This window comes from Myotis lucifugus, unplaced genomic scaffold (genome assembly GCF_000147115.1).
Source record: "Myotis lucifugus unplaced genomic scaffold, Myoluc2.0 scaffold_243, whole genome shotgun sequence".
Lineage (NCBI taxonomy): Eukaryota > Metazoa > Chordata > Mammalia > Chiroptera > Vespertilionidae > Myotis > Myotis lucifugus.
The window spans coordinates 1,787,400-1,811,234 of record NW_005871291.1 but is presented as its reverse complement, the minus strand read 5'-3'; the positions used below and the strand labels follow the sequence as shown (position 1 = coordinate 1,811,234).

The window sequence follows — 23,835 nt, the reverse complement described above, 5'->3', positions numbered from 1 at the left end:
ATTCCGATCCTCATGGTCTCTCCCAGGGTCCATCTCTCAAGGGGTGGGCTGAAGAAGGGCTGTGGTGGGAAATATATCCCCTGAGGCTTGTGCTTATTCAAAATTTGTAAGGCTGGAGGACAGGAATTATCGCTCCCATTTTACAGATGTCACAACTGAGGCCATGCCCGCTTTGGTGACTTGGCTCCTCTGTGGCATTTTTCTCCAAGTTCATTGTTCTTTCTGTCCTAGGACCCTATCTTTGAGACTATAGCTTCAAGGATCCCAACCAGGAATGAAATTACTGACCCCTGGGCTATGAAAACGGCTCATTGAGGGGGGATTGGCAGTTCTAGGAAGAAAGGGCCCCTGTGCTCAAACCTTGGGAGAAGAGCCACGACTGGTGTGAGGAAGCAGACGAGGTAGAAAGTGGGGTCTGAGAGCTGGACTTCCATCACCCCATAGGGGTTGGTGGGACTGTTGCAGGTGACGCAGGTGGCGTTGTACACTAGGGATACCACAAAGTACATCAGGAAGCTGCCTACGAGAACCAGCCCGTGGATGATGGTCTGTGGAAGGGAAGAAGTAAACACTGTTGAGGGTATAACTTTGTTTTAAGCTGCTGCTTCTTTTTTTTTTTTGAAAATGCAACACAAAATTTGAACACACATACCCCAAGCACCCCTCAATCTTCTGTCTCAGCCTTGACTTTGGTGATAATTTCCAAGCTGTCTTAGGATGTTTTACCACCGTTCTCTGTTTCTCTATGCAGACTGTTTTTTTGAAATGTTAGTAAATAGAATCATGTTTTGTGTGATGAATCCATCTTTTCCACATGTGGCTGTAGTTTGTTTTCAGAGTTCAGTGATGTTGTCTAATCTTGTTTTGTCCTGCCTGTCTCGTGCTGCTTTCTTTCCCTATTTGTATCCTTTTTTTAAACATATTGACTATTTTGCATAATTTTATTGCCACCCTTTACTAGTTTGAAAGTTATGTACTCCATTTCTATTCTTTCAGTGATGACTCAATAAATGATAATAAGCAATCTTAACTTACCGCAGTCTAAAGTTTAGAACTGCTTTCTCTCTTCCTGAATTATACAAGGGCTTTAGAGCACTTTACTTTAACCTCTTTTCCAACATATCTTATTGCTACTGCATATTTTAATTGTCTCATCTTTTTATTTATTTTTTAAAGATATATTTTTTTAAAATATATTTTTATTGATTTCAGAGAGGAAGGGAGAGGGAGAGAGATGGAAACATCAATGATGAGAGAGAATCAGATTGGTTGCCTCCTGCACGCCCCCTACTGGGGATGGAGCCCGCAACCCTGGCATATGCCCTTGATGGGAATCAAACCCGCCACCCTTCAGTCTGCAGGCCGATGCTCTATCCACTGAGCCAAGCCGGCTAGGACTGTCTCATCTTTTTAAAGCACACATGTCATTATAGTGTAATATGGTCAATATTCAGTTATGTTTCCCACTTTCTATGTCTTAATTCCTTCTCATGGAACTCCCATGAGAGATTTCTTTCCTCTTTAAGTGCAGCCTTTAGTGGGAGTGAGCTGGTGATCTATTCTCTTAGTCTTTATTTCATTCTCATTTTTGATGGATATAGCATTCTTGTTGGAAGTTATTTTCATTCGGCATATCTGAGGTAACATTCCACCGTCTTCTGGCTTCCATTTTTGCTACTGAGAAGTTAACAACTCTTCACCTGTTGTTCCTTAGAAGGAAATCTGTCACTTCAAACCTGGCCTGCTTTTATCATTTTTATTTTGTCTTTAGTTACCTTATGATATAGTAAGTGTGAATTTCTTTTTATCTTGTTTGGATTTTGCTGACTTTCTTGAAATGCTGGATTGATGTATTTCATCACTTCTATAAAATTTTCAAGTTACTAAGAATTTGACCAAATGGATATTAGACCTTTTAAGATACCACCCTATCTTCTATATATTTAATACCTCTTCCATAATATTCTTTTCCCCCACTCTGTTTTATATTCTGGATAATTTCTTTCGTCCACTAATTTTCCCCTTTAGCTGTATCTAATTTGCTGTTAAGCCAGCCATGAAAATAAATTGCATTTGTTGTATTTTTTTTATTTCTAAATGTTTTATTAGGTCTATTTTCCAGTCTGCTGGGTTGCTTTATATAGTTTACCAATCTGTAGATATTTTTAAAGCTTAGTCTTTATTTATTTAAATATAGTAAACATAGCTTTTCTATAATTTATATCCGATAATACCATCTCCTAAAATATTGGTTTCTGACTTTTTTTTTAATCCTCACTAATTAGTTCTTGTTTTCTTGAGAGCTTGGTTATTTTTGAATACGTGGTGCTTATTGCCCTGGAAAAGTTAGTAGGGACAATTTGAGACTTAGTTTGAGATACTTTTCTCTCGAGTGTGACTCACCAGGTGATACGAGCCTGGGCTGCAAATCTGTCCGAGGCAGCTGTGTTAGTTTCCTACGACAGGTCCTTTATCAACGTCCAGCTTTATCAATTTTAACCTTATGTAATATTTGTCTGATTTTTGTTGAAAGGTTACAGCTTACAGATATAATCAAAGCATCCATCTATCCCCTGTAAATGCTTTGTTTAATCTTGAACATAAATTCAGTGTTCATCATTCCAATGCATATTTTATACATACATGTTTGTGCAGCCATGTTTATGGTTGCTCTATTACTTTATCATGTATGGGTATCCTTCTGTACCTTTTAAAACTACACACTGTGCTTTGGAGTTTTACTACATTGATAGATACAGCTCTAGTTTATTCATTTTAACTGTTCTATTGTATAAATATGCCACAATTTGGCATATTTTCCAGTTGATGAACATTTAGGCTCTTTGCTTTTTTTTTTTTTTTGCTATTAAGAACAATGGTGTAATTCTTATACACGTCTCTGTATACACAGATGCAAGATTATTTCCAGGGCGCACACTTAGAAGTAGAACCGTGTCATGGTATATGAACATTAACTCCTGGCTATTTTCAGATTGCTCTCCAGAGTGCTGGTATCAGTTTATGATCTAAGAGGATATGAAAGTTCCTTGGTTGGCCTTTATTGTTTCTAAACAAACTGCTGAGTTGCTTTGCCAGGAATTTATTTAGAATTTTTACATCTATGTTCATTTAGTGAGACTGGTCTATAATTTTCTTTCCTCGATCTGTCCATGCTGATTTTGGTGTCAGGATTATGCTAGCCATGAAAAAAATGCCGATTTTTTTCTAATCTGTGAAATAATTGGTATAAGGTAGAGATTATCTGTCCTGTATAAGTTTGATCACAGGATTATAAATTAAGTTTCTTTAATGGTGATTGGTTTACTCAGGTTTGCAGAATGATTTTGACTATGTTTTGGTCAATTTTACATTTAAAAAATATGTTTAAAAATTGATCATATCTACAATTACAGTCCTTTTTATTCTGAGTATCATTTCTGTGGTCTTTTTGTGTCTTCTCCTAAATGGGTTTTGCCAGAGATTAGTTTTCATTACATTTTTGAGGGGCTCAATTTTGGTTTTATTGATTCTATTGTTTCCTTGATTTTTACCTTTGTTTTAAATAATAAAACTTTAGGTACTCTCACAAATTTGTATATATTTTTATAGTCATTTAGTAACAAGTATGTTATAATTTCCCTCATGAGTTGTTTAGAAATGCATTTTAAATTTCCAAGCACTTTGAGTTTGGCTATTTTTTATTGCTTATGATACAGTTTCTCTCAAATTCCTTTGCGATTCAGAATTTGGTCTTTTAAATTATTGGTAAATGGCCTGTGTGTTTAAATAGATGCATGTTTGGAGCATGATTTTATATATTAGGTCAAGTGTGATAATTCAATGCTTCCATATCCCATTTTTTCCCAAATGATCTAGTCTCTTTATGATGGAATTATATCAAAATCTCATAGTAGCATTGTGAACTTGTCCATTTCTCCTTATATTTTTCTGGATAAAAAAAATCCAGTCTGATAAATTTTGCTTTTAATAGGTAAATTGAATACTGATATATTTGGATTTATTTTGAACACATATGTAATACTTTCAACACTAAAGATTAAAAAACACACAACACATACATGTATTTATCCATCACTTTGAGATATATGTACGCCAAGTCATCACGCTGTACACTTAAACTTACACAATGCTGTAAGTCAGTTAAGTCTCAAAACAAAGCCTACTGAACACAAAGGACTCTGGGAAGTTAAATGAGATACTACATTAAAAAATCATGTAGATAGGTACCTGTAGATAGGCATATAATTTTAAGAAGAACTTAATGAAAAAGCTGGCAGTGCCCTTTTAGATACTAAAGTGTGATATTTGGGCTTGAAATGTAGTTATGTAGAGGCAGTTTTCTAATCTTTTATCCTGAAATTAAATGGGGAGCACATCCCTTAACAGCATGGTTCTCCTTGTCTCTGAAAACACCCTTCAATTTTTTATTAATATCTATTTTTACAACTAATTGTTTCATTGTTTTATATATGTTAGTTTTATCATCCTGGCTAGATGATAAGCAAGTTGAGGCCAGGAATTTTTTTCTTCTACACCTCTTTCATCCTTGCACAGGACAGACACAGGTAAAAGCTCAATATGTATTAATCGAGTAGGTCAGTGACATAAAGTACAACTCAGAAATCTGAATGTGGTCAATAATCAGGAACACAAATTTTAAGCCAAACAAGCACTTACCCAGGTCTTCATTTCCATTGCCTGGTGCAAGAGGATTGTGGCGAGGGAGATGGTGTTGATGGGTGTCCCAAAGGTGAAGACATCGATGTCAGAGTCCTTGTAGGTCTGCAGAGGAGGAACAAATAGGTACCCTCAGATGTGCCTGTGGACTCAAGGCCTTGGCTTTTTTTTAAAAAATAATTCTTTATTGTTGAAAGTATTACATATGTCCCCTTTCCCCTTCCCTGCCTTCAGCTGAGACCGTAAGGAGGAGTTAATCTCTTGAGGAGAGGGGAGGGAAGGCAGTCCAGCCAAAGGCCAGAACTGAGGGTGGATGTGGTGGGCTGTGGAATGTCAAATAGTTCTAGATGGTGGGTGTGTTGAGCTCAAAATAGAAGCAAATGATTCAGCAGGAAAGACTAGCAGAGGTCTGACCAGGGAGGGTATTGTAAGCTAGGAAGTTAAAAGAAAGCATAAAATGCCTGCTTTATCGACCCTCGTGTTGATAACTGCAAAAGGATATGAGTCCCGAGGCTGTGTAGACACTACCATACCTGATAGCAGTTAACCCACATTATGGTTCCCTGTCCAGGAAAAATAGATACCCTTCACTATCTAAATTCTCACTCTCCACTGAGGAACCAGATTGAGGTGGGGCTGGTATCCTTGCTGTATGTATTCCTGCTTTTATTTCAGGTAATGTAGTATTCTTCATTATCAGAACTTGCTGTCTGAATGCTTGAAGCACAAATCTAAATGAAGGGTTGTAAATCCAGATACGTTTAGTGCTCAAATAAGCAACAGTAAATGAGTGAAGAAGGCCTGGGATAAGACAAAAGGGAGCGGTGGGGACTATGGCAAACGAGAATATGGGCCCCATCTAAGCAGGGCTATGAGTCAAGTCTGGACTTCTGCCATGAGGGAAAAATGATCCCATGTAATGATAGCTTTCAGTTTTCCAAAACCTGGCAGAAAGTAAAATGTTTGGGCAAAGCTTTCTGACTTGTCAAACACACTAGGTTGGAGGTAGTCGCAGGCTACCTGTTTTGAGCCTCTGCTCTGAAGTGTCTAGAAAGACACAACTAGTCTAGGATTTCCTATAAACAGGACGAGTGTCACCCTGCGATTTGTATGGTTAGAATGGAATGATTGATATGACTTACCAGGTAAGGAATAAAGAAACAGATGAGGCTCTGGTAGAAAGCATCCATCATGGAAACCCAGAACGTCATCAGGTTATAGCACTGCCAAGAAAGAATACACGAGCAGTTACCACCACCAGAATGGCTCTCATCAGTGAACCCACAAACAACGAGCTGTGGTGAGCACGTGGAGAAAAGGGAGCCCCCAGACACTGTTGTTGGGAATGCACATTGGTGCAGCCACTGTGGGAAAGAGTATGGAGGTTCCTCACAACATTAAAAATGGAACTGCCACGTGATCTAGAAATGCCACTTCTGGATATTATTTGAAGAAAACAAAACATTAATTTGAAAAGAAATATGTACCCCTATGTTGATTGTATATACCTATACAGGGTATCCCAAAACATGTATACATTCTTTTAACAGCTGATAGTTCAATTGATATTTCTTTCTTTACAGATTTAACCCATTGGAATTAATAATGGCAGCCAAAGGGTATATATTTTTGGGGAAATACATATATATATATATATATATATATATATATATTACAGCCTATGCTTTTGCATCATTAACTCTGAATGATAGGCACTCATGGAATACATCATCCCGCCAGCGTGCCTGTGGGGAGGGGGCCGGTGGAAAGCCTAGGATGCCCCTGCGCCATCGCATGTCCCCCTCGCCTGCGGTGCGGGGCTGCTGTGCTCTCCTGCCTTCGGGTTAGGACTGCACTTGCCTCTTCGCTGGCTGTCCACAATGTATCACCAGCCCTTAGGCACCCACCTTGTGTGCGCTGCTCCCTCCCAGGTGCCAAGGGTCCTTTTCCCAGAGCTCCTCCTGCATCCCACCTCCTGACCACCTGTCTGACTTCTAAAAATCAGTCAGGTGCCACTGTGGCCGCTCGGTGTCCTTTAAGAAACCATTCTGATGGCGCCGCAGGCCTTCTTCAGTCTACTTCATACCAGCAAGTTCTAGGCCACATGTAGTTGTAGTTTTGCCTTTCCTGACCTGTGGTGGAAGCCCTCGCCTCACCCGTGGATGAGTTAACTGTTTTTTACTCCCAGGGGCTCTGTGGAAGGCCCAGAGAGGGGAGCTGGCTCAGGGGGATCTTTCTGCATGCCCTCTCTCTCTTCAACTCGGGCAGTCCCATAATGGGTGATATAATTAAGAAATATCTAAAAGAAACATACTCACTGGTCTGGTTCGTCAGTCATCCTCACAGCAAATGCTTGGCCACGTGGGAGGTGAGGGGCAGAGTGGTGACTGAATGCGGGGCTCCTGACCCCCAGCCCCATGGTCATGCCCTGACACCTCCAGGGAGAAGCCGAGCCCCTTACCTCGGAGTCCTGGCCGCTCCTGTACAGCTCGGGCAGCGCCAGGAGTGTCTCCGCAGAGATGTCTTTATCGAGGATCCCGAAGACCAGAGGAGGCAGTGAGGTGAAGAAGAGATTGAAGAAGATCATCTGCCAGTAGTCGATCATGGTGGAGCCCGAGAAACCGCAGAAGAACTGGTACCAGAAGAGCAGGTTGACGTAGCACTGCAGGCGGACAGCGTGGGTTGGGTAAGGACTGGAGATACTCAATCCTTAGAGCAGGGGCTCCTGACCCTATTATCACTACCTACTGCTGCTAACTACTACTCCTGCTAACTACAGTAATGTCTTCAGGACCTTATTAAGGTAAGTGTAGTTTGATGGTTAAGAGCACAGGTTTTGGAGGCAGAGAGGGTTTTGAATCCCCAGTTCTGTCACTTACTAGCTGTGTGACCTTGGGCAAGTTGCTCAACCTTTCTGAACATTACCTTGCCACCTTTCAGTAGTACCTGGACTATGGCATGTGGTCCTGAGAGGCAGCAGTTAGTAGTAGTAGGGTGGAAAGAGAAAGGGATGGCCCTGAGGCAGGCATGATGGAAAGACTGGACTGTGGGCAGGAAGAGGATTTCATGAGAAGGTTCCTCTCTCACACTGTGCTAATGGTCATGCAGCTGAGAAGGGTGAAAGAGGAAATCTGCTTAACTATTGCTTTTTGCTTTCTGAAACCTCTCACTCCAGTCCTCCCACCTGGGCTGGGCTGTTACTGCGTGAGAATAGTGATCCAGGTTGTGACGTGGTTTGGTGACCTGTGCAAGGTCATGTAAGTAAGCAGTTAGCCCTGGAGTTAGGACTGGACCCTCTCTGCTGTGTGTGGCTGAAGCCCCAAGGGGCAAAGGATATTGTGAGAAATCACTCAGCAGGTTGGAATTCTCATTCCCTAACTGCCGTGCCAGGGTTATTTTGAAGAGCCTGGCTATGTATTATTATTATAATAATATAAACATGTTAATACTATAGACATGTTAATACTATTAGTAATACCATTAATTGTTATTTGACCTTCTATTTGTGTGACATAGCATATGAGTACATTATACATTATTAGATGTGATATACATTATAATTTGTCCCAACAACCTGGCAAGATTAATATTATTGCTAATAATATAATTCTATCATATTTATGCATCATTATATTAATACTAGAGACCCAGTGCACGAAATTCATGCATGGGGGGTGGGTGTGTGTCCCTCAGCCCAGCCTGCACCCTCTCCAATCTGGGACATCCAGCCTGCACCCTCTCCAATCTGGGACATCGCTCTCACAATCCGGGACTGCTGGCTCCCAACAGCTCACCTGCCTGATTGTCCCTAACTGCTTCTGCCTGCCAGCCTGGTTGTCCCCAACTGTCCTCCCCTGAAGGCCTGGGTCCCCCCTAACTGTCCTCCCCTGCAGGCCTGGTCCCTCCCACCTGCTCTCCCCTGCTAGCCATCTTGTGATGGCCATCTTTGACCACATGGGGGTGGCCATCTTGTGTGTTGGAGTGATGGTCAATTTGCATATCACCTCTTTATTATATAGGATGTTAATACTATTCCTAGCCCCACTCTATAGATGAAGAATCAGAGGCTCTAAGATAATCAGATACCCCTTGCCCAAGTTCAGAGCTAGAAAGTGCTACAACCAGCACCTGAGTTTTCAAAATTCTTTCTCATCAACCACCCTCAAGCCTTCTCAGTCCACCTTTGGGTTATTCTTCCTGGTTTCCACCTGACCCTACATGTCACTCTCAACAGGGAGTTCACAGAGGTCAGGACACTAAATAAAGTATCTATTGACAAACATGTTTAGAGTAGGGGGTCATCTGGGTTTTAATCTTTCTTGCCCGACTCCAGAAGGCTGTGTGAACGTGGGAGAGTCACTAAACCTCTCTGAGCCTTGGCTTCCTTGTCTCCTAGAGATGCCCATAGCACCCTGACCTTCCTCCAGGCAGATATTTTTAAAATTAACTTTCTTTCCCCTATACTAGTGCTTATCCATCTTTAAGGTTCGTAGGAATCATATTGGGATTGTATTAAAAATGCAGATTGAGTTAGCAGGCCTGGGGTGGACCTCGAGGATCTGCATTTCTAAAAGTGTCTAGGTAATGCTAACGCTGCTGGTCCCCAAACGGTATCTTGAGAAGCAATGATTACTGAGACCAGGAGATGACAAGCCAATCCAACCACAAATGCCGGGACACAGCCACCTCAATTCATTTGCACAGTGTCTATAACTGCTTTCATGGGACCACAGAGGAGTTGAGTAGTTGTGACAGAGGCTAGATGGTCCACAAAGCTGAAAATATTTATTACATAGCCCTTTGCAGAATTAAGTTTGCTGAGCCCTGATTTAGACTGTAGGCATCTCTATGCCCAGTGCCTGATAATGTTCCCCACACAGTAGGTGTTCGATAATGATTTGAATAATCATTTGCTTATCTTAGTTGTTCTTTTCTCCTAACACTCATGCTGGAGTTTTAACATTAAAGAGGGTTTTCTTCCTCTGAGGCCCTGGGAGGACCTTGCTTTTCTCCACTTCCTCTGTCGGGAGTCTTGGCACCTTGGAGGGAGTGCATTGAACCTGGTGATGGCGTCGCCAGATTGGGCGCCTGCCTTTCCTCCCAGAAGCCAGGGTGAGGTAATTAATTCATTGTTCACATTGCAGAGCAGGCCGGGCTTTAATCCCCTCCGAAATTGGTTTCGGATGTGGAACTCAGAGTTCTCCACCCTCTAATTGCAAAGGGAGATAATGCGCGTCAGTATCTCCGTTTGTGAGCGAGGCATCGGGCTGGAAATAAATATCATTTAAGTTTTGAAAGCATGGCTGGCTGGCAAGGTTGCCTTTTCTATTTCACAAATTTATGCAGAGAAGAGATTGGGCTCATTCAGAAGAACTATTCCCTTAGAGGCCAAGAGAAAAAAAAATTAAACAGAGGTATGCTGAATTCTAACTAAACAGTCTTTCATGCACAAAGTGGGTTCAAGTCAAATTGTGACTTTGCATAAACTTGCTGAAATAGTATCATCCAGCTTATCAAATTAACATTATTTTTTTGCCATTCTGTTGATATATTAAACTCTGCACAAAAATGCTCACTCCTGAGCAAGGGTAACTGTGAGGGCGCTCACAAACAGGAGCAAGAGGGGGAAAATGCAATTTTGAGGCAGCTACTTGGCTAATGTTCTTCTCTTCCATCCTCTTCTGGTCTCAGTCCTCCCTCTTCCCTTATGCAAACAGGAGTGGAATCTATTTGGACACTCTTGGGGATTAGTCAAAGGTCCTTGAACTAGATAATGAAAAACTCAGGCCCTTGCTTTCTCCCTTAGCACAGCAATGCTGATTTCTTCCTATACCCCTTGTTAATCCAGGGCTTTTCAAACAAGGGCCTCCGACAGTTTTAATACCTCACCTTTATCAACAAGACAGAAATGAACATATTTTTTAGGAGAAACAAATTCTTGTATTTGTAAAGTGCTACGTGCATTCCAGAGCTCTGACACTAAAGCCGCTTGATAAGACTCCTGGGGACAGAGAGGGTGATAGTCTTCCTGTTATTGATGAGGAAACCAAGGCTCAGAGAGGTTAAGTGACTCTTCCACATTCACACAGCATGCTGGATCAGGCAAGACTGAAACTCAGATGACCTCCCTAGTCTAAACATTTTTACCGATAGATATTTTATTCAGTGTCTTGACCTCTGTGAACCCCCTGTTGGGAAGTGACATTTGGGTTGGGTGGAAGTCACGGACTTCATCTTAAACCTTTACCTTGGCTCTTGCATTAGAGTGGCTCTATCTGGGAAGGACATCTAAGAGAAAAGCCACACTAGTGAACCCAAATCCACAAATCATTCAGCCCACACTAGTTGTTCTTCAGATCCTTCTCTTCCTTGCAGTCAGAAAATAAATCTCTTTTATAAAGCCTGTCTGAGAGTAACAGCAGCAGCAACGATGATGAAAAACAACGGCTAACTCTACCGGGTAATTACTACATGCCAATCATTTTATACACAAGCTCTCGTTTAATCTTCTGAGCAAATATATGAGAAAGGTACTTTTATCAGCCCCATTTTACAGATGGAAAAACTAAAGCGTAGGGCCATTGCCAAATACAGGAGCCTAGATTTGAGCCAATTATGTCTGACTCCAGAGTCCATGTTTGTAACTATTCATGCTGCCTCCCAGGTACCAGATGCTTTAACCCATATCGTCAAAGACAAAACCGAGGCCCAGAGAAGTGCATTGTCTCGCCCAAGGTCACAGAGCTGGTAAGGGACTGTATCAGGATTCAAAATCCAGGTGAGCCTGACCCCTCCCCTCCTGCTGAGATGCTTTGTCTAATGTGGGGACAGCTGGTCCCCAGCAAAGACTCCCCAGGCCCAGGTGGGAGGTTGCCGTGGGCCACTCACCACGTTCTTGTAGAAGTAGTACACCACCATCCTGGCCAGCCGGGAGTAGCACCAGTGGCCATGCACCAGCAGCAGCTTCTTGAGGTGTCTGAAGCGGGAGATGGCGAAGTCACTGGACATGACGGCCTACAAGGGCAGAACAGAGACAGCGCGTCCATCATTGCTGCCCGTGCACCAAGAGGCTCCCCGAGGGCAGGCCTTTGCTCTAGGTCCATAGCTAGTAGAGTCTGAAAGGCCTTTTGCCCTCATGTGGTGCCCTTGGGTGGCTCTTTCTCACTAGAATTCAAAAAGGGCAGGGCAGAAGGGGCCAGTGGTCTAGTTTGGCCTTTTGTCTCCTTCTGTTTGTTCAACAAGCATTTATTATGGCCCAGTGTGTTTCGGGCACCATGCTAGGGGTTTGATGGTTACCCAGAGAGTAGGGGGCTTCCAGGCAAATAATCCTCAAACCCCTGAGCACCTCCTGAGGCAGGCCATTCGCTCCACGCTCAGATGGCATGTGTCTTCTGCCCTTGGGGTCACTCAGAACAAGACACAGTTCCTAGAACTCTTAAGACTGTGAGGTTTGGACAAGCTTAGTTATAAATCCTGGCATGAATCTAGGGAGGAAGCATGCAGTCAGAGGAAGGCTTAGGCTTCTGAAACTGGGGGTCCTTATGACTGATTAAATTGAACTTTAAATTCTAACTAGAAACCTCTCCCTCTCCCCTAGCCTCTCCTCAAGAGATTCAGCAACCCCCAAGGCAGCAGAAGACAGTACTCCAGACCTGACTAACATGGCAGACTAATAACATCTTGACCTATTTATGTTTCAGTTCCTGAGCCCTAAGGTGGAAGGACCCCTTAACTCCTTTCCCATGAGACAGGACAGAGGGACCGGAAAACACCTCAGAGCTGTCCTCAAGACCTGAAGAATGGATTCATCACCCTTGCTTCACCTCTGACAATCAGCTCCCAGCTGGACCCCTGAACCATGGTGTCTTGTGATTTTTCCCTGTACACTCTGTAACCTATATGCTTTTTGGGAGTCCGGCTGGCTTTCACATTAGCTCCCTGTCTCAAGCCAATTCAGCATTAAACTTTCTATACTGCAAACTCCTGCTGGTGCATATCTTTGGGCCCGTGCATGTAGGCAGAAGAACTTAAGGAAAAACATTAGGTTTTGGTGATAACGCTTCCCTGAATGGTTGGGCACTATTTGGCTTTAGAACATAGGTATCACCAGCTGTTTGTAAAAAGCCAAGCATCCTTTGATCTCCTTTGTGTTCTGAAGGACTGGGCAGGAGGGAGCTGGTGATGGAGGCTTATGACACAGACGCCTCCTGACTTTCAAATGATAATTCTGCAAAATTCTCCGGGAGAAGTTCACCCAACTGCGAAGAATGCCCCAACTCTCCAACAGTGACCAAGGAGAGCAAGGAAGAAACAAGAACAATTAATGGGAACAGTACCTGCATTCCTTCCTGTCCAGATATTCCAATCCCAATGTCAGCAGCTTGAATCATGCTTACGTCATTTGCTCCGTCACCTGGAAGAAGAGCGGTCATAAGGTATCTTTATTCCTGGTCCAACTGCTGTGGGACACAGGAGGGTTTTTATACCAGTATCTCTAAAGTGTTCCATTTGTACTTAATTGAATCCTTTTAACATTTCTCTAGTTTTACAGGAAAAGTCAATTGCTATGGTGTTTGGCCTGAGAGATGTCTTTTCTTCTTTGGACAAGAAGCCCTACTTTTTATCATTCAACAAATATTTGTGTCCTTTTTCTAGGCACAGTATTAGCTATTGGGAATACAATGGGGAGTGAGTGGGACTTGAACTGTGCTTATAGTTTACACAAAAGGCCTTCACAAATGTTACAATGGACTTTACTGAAGAGCAAATGGAGAATCTGAGCAACATAGGGACTTGGCAAGAGTAATGCAAGACAAGTGCTAGTGAAGACACTTAGGAAAATTGAGATCTTTCCAATTCCAAAGCTGGTATACCTTCCCGAATTCACTATGACATGAAATACTGGCCATTTTAACAACTAAGTCATCAGATTGTCAATGGTATTCAAGGACGGGGACAGTGTTTAGTTTTGTTTTTGAATATAGACAAATCAGATTGACTACCCTTTTGGTTGAGGTACATTTAGTCACACTGAGTTCTCATTCAATGAAAATTCAGGAAACTGGAGGTTGTTAGGGCCTGTACTACCAAATAGATTTTTCTGTAATGATGGAAATGTCTTATATCTTTACTGTCCAACATGGAAACCACTAACCACATGGGACTATTGAAATGTGGCTCATGAAATTCTATTTAATTTTAATTTTAAATGTAAATAGCCACAGATAGCTAGGGGTCAACTGTCTTGGACAGCACAGCTCTACACATTGAGTTGTATAGATCATAAGCCTCTTCCTAATGCTTTATCTATTACAGGAGAGTTTAGCAAACTTTTTCTGTAAAGGGCCAGATAGTAAATATTTTAGGCTTTGTCAGCCAAGATGCAAAATTGAACAACTGTCCTTACATTTAGGAAAATAAAAACCATCTCAGCATCCCTATATAAAAGCATGCAGTGGGCTGGATTCAGCCTGTGGGCTGTGGTTTGTACACTATATTGCCTTCACCTCCTGACCCCACCTCTTTTCCCAGAAGGTTCTCATAATCTGCAATTAACTATCTATTAGACATCATAGAAAATATGTCATTGGGGGAGAGAATTTTCTTCCCCTAATTATGGGGCAACAAAATGTACCGATCTTAAAAATTTTATCATTATTAGTAGCCATTATTCTTATGATTTTTTTTCCTTGATAGCAGAGCAGCACATAATTTTAATCTTCCCCCATGGCAGAACAAATCCACCCTTTCACCTCTTCCCGTAGCAAACCAGTGGGAGTGGAGGTGTATAATCATGCTCTTTCTCACCCTGCTGGTGTTGTCTCTGTTGCTATGGGAATGAAGCCAATCTCATACTTCAGGGAATCAGTCTCAGGTGATTGCCTTGTGTGTGTCTAAAGTTTTGAAGAGGACAACTCAGGGGAATAAAATTAGAATGCAGTGGCTAAAGCTATGCTCCCTATATTCTTTCTGCCCACTTCCTCTTTTTTTTTTTTTTAGGGTGGTGGTGTTGTTTTTACTTGAATACCAGGAGAAAAAAACAACATATAATAGGTTTCTTATTTGGAATGCCATGAAGGACAATCTCTTCCCATGTCTGTGTAAAAAGAAGAGAACCTGGAACCGTTTTCAAGAATGTCCCTAAATAAATACAATATTTACTATTTGTATGGTATGTGCTGGGCGTGGGATGAAATGGTGGGTAAGAATGACATTGTCCCTCTACTCAGGGACTCATGGTCTCCCGAGCAGGCCATCATAGAAAGCATACCAGCACTTTGGAGCTAGGAGGGCTGTGTGCCATGGGAGCTCCCAGAGAAAAGGGAGGTTAGGAGGGATTGGAAGCAGGAGGGTTTTACAGAGGAGATAGCTTGTGCAAAGGCATGGAAGAGGGAGGGGAAGAGAGAAAAGAATGGAACGGAGGGAGGGGGGGAGGGAGAGAGAGAGAGAGGGAGGACGAGGCTCTTGGAGAATGGGAAGTAGTTTCTCTTGGTTGGAACCTAGAGTGCTGGGGAGAGGAAAGTGGCTGCAGAGAGGAAGGTGGCTGGAGGGTTAATGGAGACCAGTAAGATTCTTGTAAACCAGGATTAGTTGTTCCTGGAAGGTTTGAAGTAAGTACAAGCTTTACTTCTCTACCTCAACCTTGATTAAAGTTTAGTCTTCTATGAGGAATTCTTCATCAAACAACAAGCCAGCATTTAATTGAGTATGTGCTTTGTGCTGGGTCTTGTATATAGCAATGAACATACAAAATTAAATATGGGACTGGCCCAACTTTTAAATCTCCCCACCAGCCATCAGCACTCGACAGAGTATCAAATCCACAAACACCCGAGGTTCATAGCATTGTGCCACGTGTTAAGTATTGAAGGGGAAATGGTCTACATCCCAGAATTGAGTTGGCCTGGGTGTAGATGAGCTACCTGGATTTGAGGCCCCTCTTGGCTTTGGCCTCCATCCAAGTCCTGATTTTTCTGTAGCTGACTTTCTAATCCTGAGAACTTGGATTCACTCTCCACCTCGGCTTCATCTCCTGGCTGCCACATTTGTCACTTTGACCTCTCTCCCTTTAAGACAATGACCTTCAGTCTAAGCATGTTGACTTTGATACCTGACAATCCCCCTCCCCCAATCTGGTCCAGGCCTCTCATCAGATTAGCCCTATAAAACTGCCACCCACATCTCAGCATGATGGGTACCTATGGAAAGGGTCATGCCGCTCAACTTGTCTCGCACCAGCTTGACGATCATGCTCTTCTGCAGCGGCGTGGAGCGGCAGCACAGGACAGACCGGCAGTACTGGGTCAACTCCAGAAATTTGTTCTCCAGCTTTCCCTGGAAAATGGCATTCAGTGTCTTCCCATCGATGACCAATCCAACTTCTGGCACTGCGGCTCCTGAGGCGGGGGGAGGTGTCTCAGAAGGTAGGCGCAACCCAAAGAGCTTGCGCTCTGGCTTCCGTGGTCCATGAAATTGCTTCACTTCTTCCAGGGCACAGTTGAGGATGGATTCACAAGTTTCCTGTAAAGAGTCGGAATAATGCATTTGGTGTTAGTAAGCAACATTGGAAACGTAGGTTTAAAATCTCACTTTATCCTTCAGTAAAATAGTTACCAAACTCTACCACCATATGGATCGCTTACCTGAGAAACATTCTCTGATTTTTATATTGCTCTGCAATATTTCAAACAACATCAAAGCTATATTAATTTGGAACCAAAACTAATGGCCAAAATAGGAGATACTGCTTGGGAATGGGCATGGCAATAGTTCAGCAAGATGGGGACTGATATGGGGATGGTATGAGATACTAAATAATGCTAATGTGATGGTAAATAGGACAATATGTGCTAGAATAATGCTTTCTGTGTGTCAGTCATTTTAGCTATCCTTTGTTCCTTAGAACAGTCCTGTGTGTAGGTAGGGTGTTATTACCAATGTTAGTTTAGAGAAGAAGAAATAGAAACTGAAATTTTTAGTAACTTGCTCAAGGTCATCCAACTTAGTAGTGAAGGCAGACCAATACTACTCAAATTGTGGCCTCCTAATTGAAAAAATACATGAACTGTGTGTTTATCTGTTGGTATGAATGTGTTGTTCACTGCACATGGATGTGAAAGTCTTATTGGTTTAAAGAAACTTAATTTTTTTCTGCCCTGTTTACCTTGAAACATAGTGAAGAAGTTTATTTCCTCTTATCAATTCTCCTCCATTCCTTTTGGTTATGTCAGATTTTGGTTCTAAATATATTCTTCATCCTCTTTATGTTCCATAAACATCATTTTAAAATAAAGCTAGAGAAAAACTGTGGCAGCCAACTGTATTATCGATTTTAATAGCATTGTGCCGTTCACATGGTCTTTTCTTAGCAGTATTTTTCATTTACTGCCGTGCCAAAAATTCCTTCCAAAAATGAATTTTAAAATGCTCAAAGTGAGTCAATTTAAATGAAGTCATTAAATAAAAAATAGTACAGGCAATACGTGGATTTTAAAAATTGTGGAAGTTGTTCTAAAATGACAGGTTTGGGAACCATTGATCTAGAAGCTTCTGAAAATGTTATAATTTTTCTGGAGGCAGTAGGACTGCAGCTTATTATTCCCGAGGCTTCCTTTAGGAAACACTAAAGAGGCAGTCAGTGTGCACAGACCCTAAAGCGCTACAGGAAGTAGTTCAAGGAGCTACTGGTTACACCTGAAATACTTACTTGGGAAAGAGATCAAGCTAGTCCTTGCTGGAAGTTGGGATTAGCATACATTTTAAAAATTCCTCCAGCACAGGACCACAACAAGTCACTGAAAACGTAAGCTTCCAAGTAAAAACCCCAAATTTTGAATTTTCTATGTAATAATCCCAATAGTTACTGTTCATTTAACATTTGGTATGTCAGATGCTGTGGTAGGCAGCCCCTTAGCTGGTTCTCAGTGATCTCCACCTCCCAGGATTCATGCCCTTGTGCAATCCCGTGAGGGCTAGGACTAAGTGACTCCTTTCTAACGAAGAGAATTCTGCAAAAGTGATGGGATGCCACTTCCAGGTTAGTTTGAAAGACTGGCTACCAATGCCGCATTCTTTCCCACTGTGCCCTGGATGGCTTGGCTTGCCTGGGGAAAACCAGCGGGCAGGCTGTAGAGCACTCTGTGGAGATGCCCACACAGCAAGAACCAGGCCTGCTAACAATTATGGTCCATGAGCTTGGAAGAAGGACTCTCCTCCATCCCCAAACGACCCATCGCATTGAGCATCTAGCTGAACACACAACCCTGACTGACAGCTTGACTGAAACCTCAAGAGAGACCTTGAACCAGAGGTACATACCCAGCTAGGCCACTCCTGGACTCCTAACCCACAGAAACTGTGCAATAATGTTTCTCCTCTTTTAGTGGCTAAGTTTTGATATAATTTGTTAACAAATACAAATCCTATGCTAATAAATATTTTCCTTCTATGATCGTATTTAATCGTCCCAAATAGCCTCTGAAATAAATCTTTTCTAAATGAAGTTCAGAGTTATGGTATGTGCACAATATTAAGCTTTCAAATATGTTGTTAATAATAACAATAATAGCTGCTATTATTAGTTTCTATTTAATACTATAGTCCCTTCTAAGATCCCTTAACAGATCAACACTTCCAGTGATGGGTTATTAATTCTCTCATCTTATGGCTGAAAACCCTGAGGTCTAGACAGGTCCCCTAACTTGCTTATGGCTTTAAGATGCATAACAAAGAAACAGTAGCTCTAAATCAATTTATAATGAATTAGGCAGATAAAAACCCTTGGAGAAAATATCCACTGAATATGTAATTACATTAAACGGGGGTTGAAATAAATCCGAGATTTAGAATGGATTTCCCCAGGGTCTCTCTTGACATATCCAGGCATCCACTCCTTTTCCCCAGACAAGAAGATGAGAAAGACAAGTAGGCTTAGCACATCCAAGGGTGTGGGTAGAAATTAACAATCAGGCACCATCATGGAAGGTCCCAGACAACTTTAAAGAGTTGATAGTGACTGAAAACATGGAGTGTGACCCACTGTTCCTTTGGACCTTTCACTAATTAATCAGCAAACATCTGCTTCCTGCAGGAATGCATTGCATTTAATAGAACCCACAGAAGCCGCCCCCTCAACCCCCAACACACACAGGCTGGCTCACAGGTTTGCGATGTTGTCAAGTCCTTTTAGAATCACCTTGAGTGAAATGATCTTTGTGAACAACATTTCCATTGTCAGCAGAGTAGGGTGACATCGACACTATTACAGGGATCAAGCACTCAAGCAAGCTGCAAATTACTTTCTCTCCTAAGCATCATCTTAATGCCAGATATTTCCCTGAGATTATTTTCATTTAGACAATTCTTTGGGGTTTCATCTAATCATAGCATCATCTGTGCACCTCACAAGAAAGTAAATGGGTTTTGCAACTCATCTCAAGGGCCTCAGGTACTTTCATAGTGTACACTACCTTTTTTAAAAAAAATATTTTATTGATTTTTTACAGAGAGGAAGGGAGAGGGATAGAGAGTTAGAAACATCGATGAGAGAGAAACATTAATCAGCTGCCTCCTGCACACCCGCTACTGGGGATGTGCCCGAAACCAAGGTACATGCCCTTGACTGGAATCGGACCTGGGACCCTTCAGTCTGCAGGTCGACACTCTATCCACTGAGCCAAACCGGTCAGGGCTGTACACTACCTTTTAAAAAGGTGCATATGTGGATTCTTCATGAAATAAATGACAAATTCAAACCTCACAAAATTCTGGATCTTGATCAGCTTCAGGCAACAATGAAAGTCCGAGATTCCATCCTCCTCCTGCCTTTTTCCTGTGGTCTTTCTTTCCCACCTCCCTCCCTCTGCTCCACCCTTCTCCCCATGGCATGCTCTAGGTCTCCAGGTCCCCTCCACTCACCACCCCTGCAACACAGTGCGTTCCTTGTTAACACCCACATCTAATGCCATTCCTGCCTCCTCCTGATAGGAGCATACAAGTCAGTGCCCACTTCCCATATTCCCAACAAGACAGTGGAAGTTCACTTTCTGCAGTTTGCGTTGTGAAAATAGACTTAAGTATAAAATCGCATTACAACTTTGAATATTCTTCTTCAGACTGTACACAGCCCTCTCTCCAAACCTTGCTTTCTGCCACCCATAACCTGGTTGGGTTGAAAAAAAAATCACAGTTTTAGAACTGTGCTTCTCTCTCTCTCCCCTAACCCATTAAAATGGACTGATCGAGTGTGTCATTACATCCTCCAGGATGTATTCTGTGGCAAACCAAAGTGACTTACAAATTGGAGCTGAAATTGTAAACTCAGAATAATTTCAATTTAACTAAGGCTTTTTTCAATGGATGGTTCATCCAAGGTATAACCAACCACTGAGGCTCTGAGAGCAAACAGCATGGTGTCATGCAGTCCGCACTGGCCTGCAGGAGAGCAGCAGTCTAGACTTACTCTGTCAGAACCACAAGGTGACCCTGGCAGGTGACAGCCTCAGTGATTGTCAGTTTCTTCATCTGTAGAATGAGGAGGCTGGGCCAAGGGTAGAATTCAGGAGACGTAGGATTTTTGGGTATGTGCTGTTAGACATAATGTAAATACACTGGCCCACCAGATGTGGGGATGAGGTTAGAGGACACTGGGCTGCTTGACGTCAGGGTCCTCAGAGCTCCAAGATGTTGGGAGGGTGGCTTCCTCAAATACCCCAATACCACCCATAAGCCCGTCCTCTGTTGGCCCAGGCTACTCTGCACTTGGACATTGGGCCCTACTGTGGCCTCACCTGACTTTCTGTATTAATGGAGTAAACAGTGTCGGTCTGATCCAACAGTTTGCAGGAGTAGGCGATGTTGACCGCTGTCTCCTGCTTATCTCCAGTCAAGACCCAGAGCTGGATCCCAGCTTCCCGCAGAGCTGCGATTGTGTCTGGAACTCCTTCCTGCAGCCGGTCTTCGATCCCAGTGGCTCCTGGAGTGATTAGAGACAACGGAGATCACATTCACACGGTGGAAAAGCAGCTGCCTGATTTCCGTGAAGGCCTATCGAGCCAGGCAGTAATTATTAAGTATCATCCACATTTAATCTAGGCTGTACTAAGCACCCAGGATTTAGCAGTGAAATACACAGAGCTGGCCCCTACCCTCCAAGCTCCAGGCCCTGTTGAATAAGGATTTATAACTGAGCTATATGAGAAGCCCAGGATGAAACCTATGCCAGGAGACCCGAACTTCATCTGGAAGGTCAGAGAAGGCCTTGCTGAGAAAGTGTCCTTTAAGCTCAGACCTGGAAGATAAAGCCAAGAGGTGGAGGAGAAAGTGAATTCCAGGCAGGGGGATCAGCATGTGTCAAGGCCCTGGGGTCAGAGTAAGAGAAGGCACAGAAAAGGAGGCAGAGTGGGGTGAGAGATCGAGGCCAGGAGATAGGCTTTGCTGAGCAGGGCATTGAAAGATTGGGATTTATTTGGTAGCCGAGAAAGCTATTAAAGGGACTTAAGTTGGAGAGTGGCAGGATTACTTTTGAGTTATAAGAACATCATTCTAGAGAACGGATTGGAGTTTGCAGCAAGCAGCATGAATAATTTGGGGCTAACAGTTAGGAGCCGAGCAGGAGTGCAGACAGCTGCCGGCATAGTGGCAGTGGGAGTGGAGAGAAACAAAGAGGCTGAAATCTTGGCTATGCAACCGCTCCCAGCAGAATTAATAGAGACCCAGGTTTTTGCTCATTTTCTTGGAGAGAATTAAACATGCAGCTTCCATACATTTTGAATCATCTCCAGCTTTGCATCAACCTAAATATTGAATAACAGTGATTAAGCAAAAATAAACCGGCATTTAAATTGAGATTCATTTCAGAGCACAGACCCATTTCACTCTGGGCAGGAGCAAGGCATTCATTTCTTTCAATGATTCCGAGTGACAATAGGTTGGCAAAGCAGCTACGTTGGATGCATAGTGAAGAGATCACCCTCCTCTGGGGCCGAGCGAGAATGCCAGGCAGCTTCGCAAGGGCAGGGCGGATTCTTGGTGGCAAGTTGAGCTCTCTGCCCGGCCCCAGCCCTCTCCTTCCTGAGCCGCCTTGAGGGAAGAAAAACAGCCTCGCTGTCAAGAAATGTGCCTGTTTTGTATTTGAGGCCCAAACAGCCAGGTAAACAACCCTGGGAAGAGTGATGGCCGGGCCTCAGCTTTCCCTCCCAGGGTTCGCTTGGAAGGTGGGCCTCCGAAGCTGATGGATGTTGTGGGGAGGCAGAGTGAAGGCGAGAGGAGGAAAAACACATTTTTTTTGGTGTATGTGAAAGAGAAAATGAAAGAGGAAGGCATGAAGGCCTTTCCCAGCAAAGGGGGCCGACGGGCCCTGACAAGTGTGTTCTCTGTTGTGGAACCAGCCGGTTAGCACTGCTCTCCAACAGAGACCAGTGCTCCCGAAACAAGGAACCTCAGGGGCGAGGAGGGTCAGCGCCCTGGTGGGATGACCCTCCGGTGACCTTGTGTGGTGGGTGGAACTGTCTGGCCTAGAGACCTCTGGTGCCTGTTGAAATGAGTTCTCGTGACCAGCTTTCAAGGGGGCCTTGGGAGGCAGCAAATAAAACACAGAAACGAAACACAGAAGCGAAAGGCTGGAGGAGGGGTGGAGCAGAATTCCGACCCGGCTGGCCACCCACCTGTCCAAATCTTGCTGCTGCTTTTCTATAGAAAGGCTTCCTGCAGCAGCGCTGGGCCTTCCTGTCCCCTTGCACCTGGCCTGGCCGAGCAGCCTGGGGTGTGGGTTTTATCCAGAGAAGAAGCGAGGCTCGGAGGCTGTGGGGATGTGTCCCTGGGCACACAGCAAGGTCCGGCAGAGCCACGCCTTGGCCCTTGTGCCCAGGTCAGCATCGCCTTCTGAGGTGGACGAAAGCTGCCCTGTGGCCAGTGTGTGCATGCTGGGCCCGCATGGCCTTTCCTAGATCTGACTCCCGAGCTGTGAGATGAATCCTGATAAATGAAGCCTCCCCTGCTCTCTCAGCAATGCTTTTCGTTCACCAGGAATCCAACGCTGGCTCTTAACTGTGGCTTCCATGCCGCTCCTCTACCCCCCAGCGTACCAATCTCACTTCTGTGCAGAAAGCACAGGTCTGTCCCTGCTTTCCCTCCCGTCCCCTCTCCAAACATTCAGCATGTGATGTGCAGGGCCCTTCCTAATCTGGGTCCTGCTGACCTCTCCACCCCCCCACTCCATGGTCTAGCCATAGCAGACCTGAGTTACCAGCCGGCCCCTTCCCGTTGCTGGAACACTCTCCCCCTTGGCCTGACCAACTCCTCTTCTCCACTCAGTCCAGCCTTCCTGCACCCCCCTTGGCCCCAGGCCAGGTTAGCACCTTTTACTCTGTGTTTCCAACCTCTCTGGTAAGTCTCCCAGCCCAGCCCTCATCCCACTGTTTAATTACTTGTTTAGTCAGTTTCCTCACTAGACTTAGACTCTGGGAGGCCAAGTCCCTGTGGCTCTTGTTCCCTGTTGTAGCCCCAATGCCTCGAATGCTACTTGATACATAGTAGGTGCTCAACAAACATTTGAACAAATAGAGGGAGAAGCAACCAGACTCCTAGGCTTCATCCAGCAGGGAGTGCAGGAACGCTCCCGGGCACCCTCAGGAGGCTGCATGTGGAATCTGGGTTGTATGTTGGCACAGTCTGTGCCAAATCTCTTGAAAGGCACCCCGGGGAAGGCTCCTAATTGAGACACATTTGTAGCAGTGTCAGAATCAGGGCCAAGAACTCCCTTTCCAGCTTGCAGCATTCCTATTTTTCATTTAATGAGGGCTTATTTTTAGCTACCCAGTAAGGTGAGTTGATTCTCCAGATGCTGGGCGGTCTCCATCAGAAGCTCATCTCGGTTGTCGAGGGATGCCTCGGCCTCATGCCGGAAACTGGCCCATCGCCGGAAGTCCTCTTCACTTAGGACCTACGGGATAGGAATAGGCTCGTTCACAACTCCAAGTGGATCCCTTCCCCTTCCCATGTGCCTGTTTGAGCTTCTCTACACAATTAGATGGGGCCTTCTCCTCAATGATTGCTTTCTTGAGTGCAGGAATCAATGGAGGATTGATCCTCATGTTCCATTATCACCAAACATCTGTTGAGCTCTTGCCCTGCTCTGGG

The 23,835-nt window shown here is 43.8% G+C and overlaps 1 protein-coding gene across 3 annotated transcripts in view; it reads right to left on the bottom strand.

The window, feature by feature from the left end:
• Window positions 1–23,835, bottom strand: part of ATP10B (ATPase phospholipid transporting 10B (putative)) — a 74,681-nt gene that overhangs the window by 3,897 nt on the left and 46,949 nt on the right. Inside the window, exons 12-20 of one of the 3 annotated variants that reach the window (XM_014464209.2) lie at window positions 23,512–23,638; window positions 20,487–20,671; window positions 15,897–16,218; window positions 13,035–13,111; window positions 11,587–11,712; window positions 7,160–7,360; window positions 5,841–5,921; window positions 4,699–4,803; window positions 361–548 (exon numbers count right to left, since the gene is read on the bottom strand). In XM_014464209.2, the coding sequence (XP_014319695.1) occupies window positions 361–548; window positions 4,699–4,803; window positions 5,841–5,921; window positions 7,160–7,360; window positions 11,587–11,712; window positions 13,035–13,111; window positions 15,897–16,218; window positions 20,487–20,671; window positions 23,512–23,638 (1,412 nt within the window). Of the gene's footprint in view, window positions 1–288; window positions 549–4,698; window positions 4,804–5,840; window positions 5,922–7,159; window positions 7,361–11,586; window positions 11,713–13,034; window positions 13,112–15,896; window positions 16,219–20,486; window positions 20,672–23,511; window positions 23,639–23,835 lie in introns of all 3 variants that reach the window. The other 2 variants (XM_023762313.1, XM_023762314.1) reach the window with 2 other exon arrangements.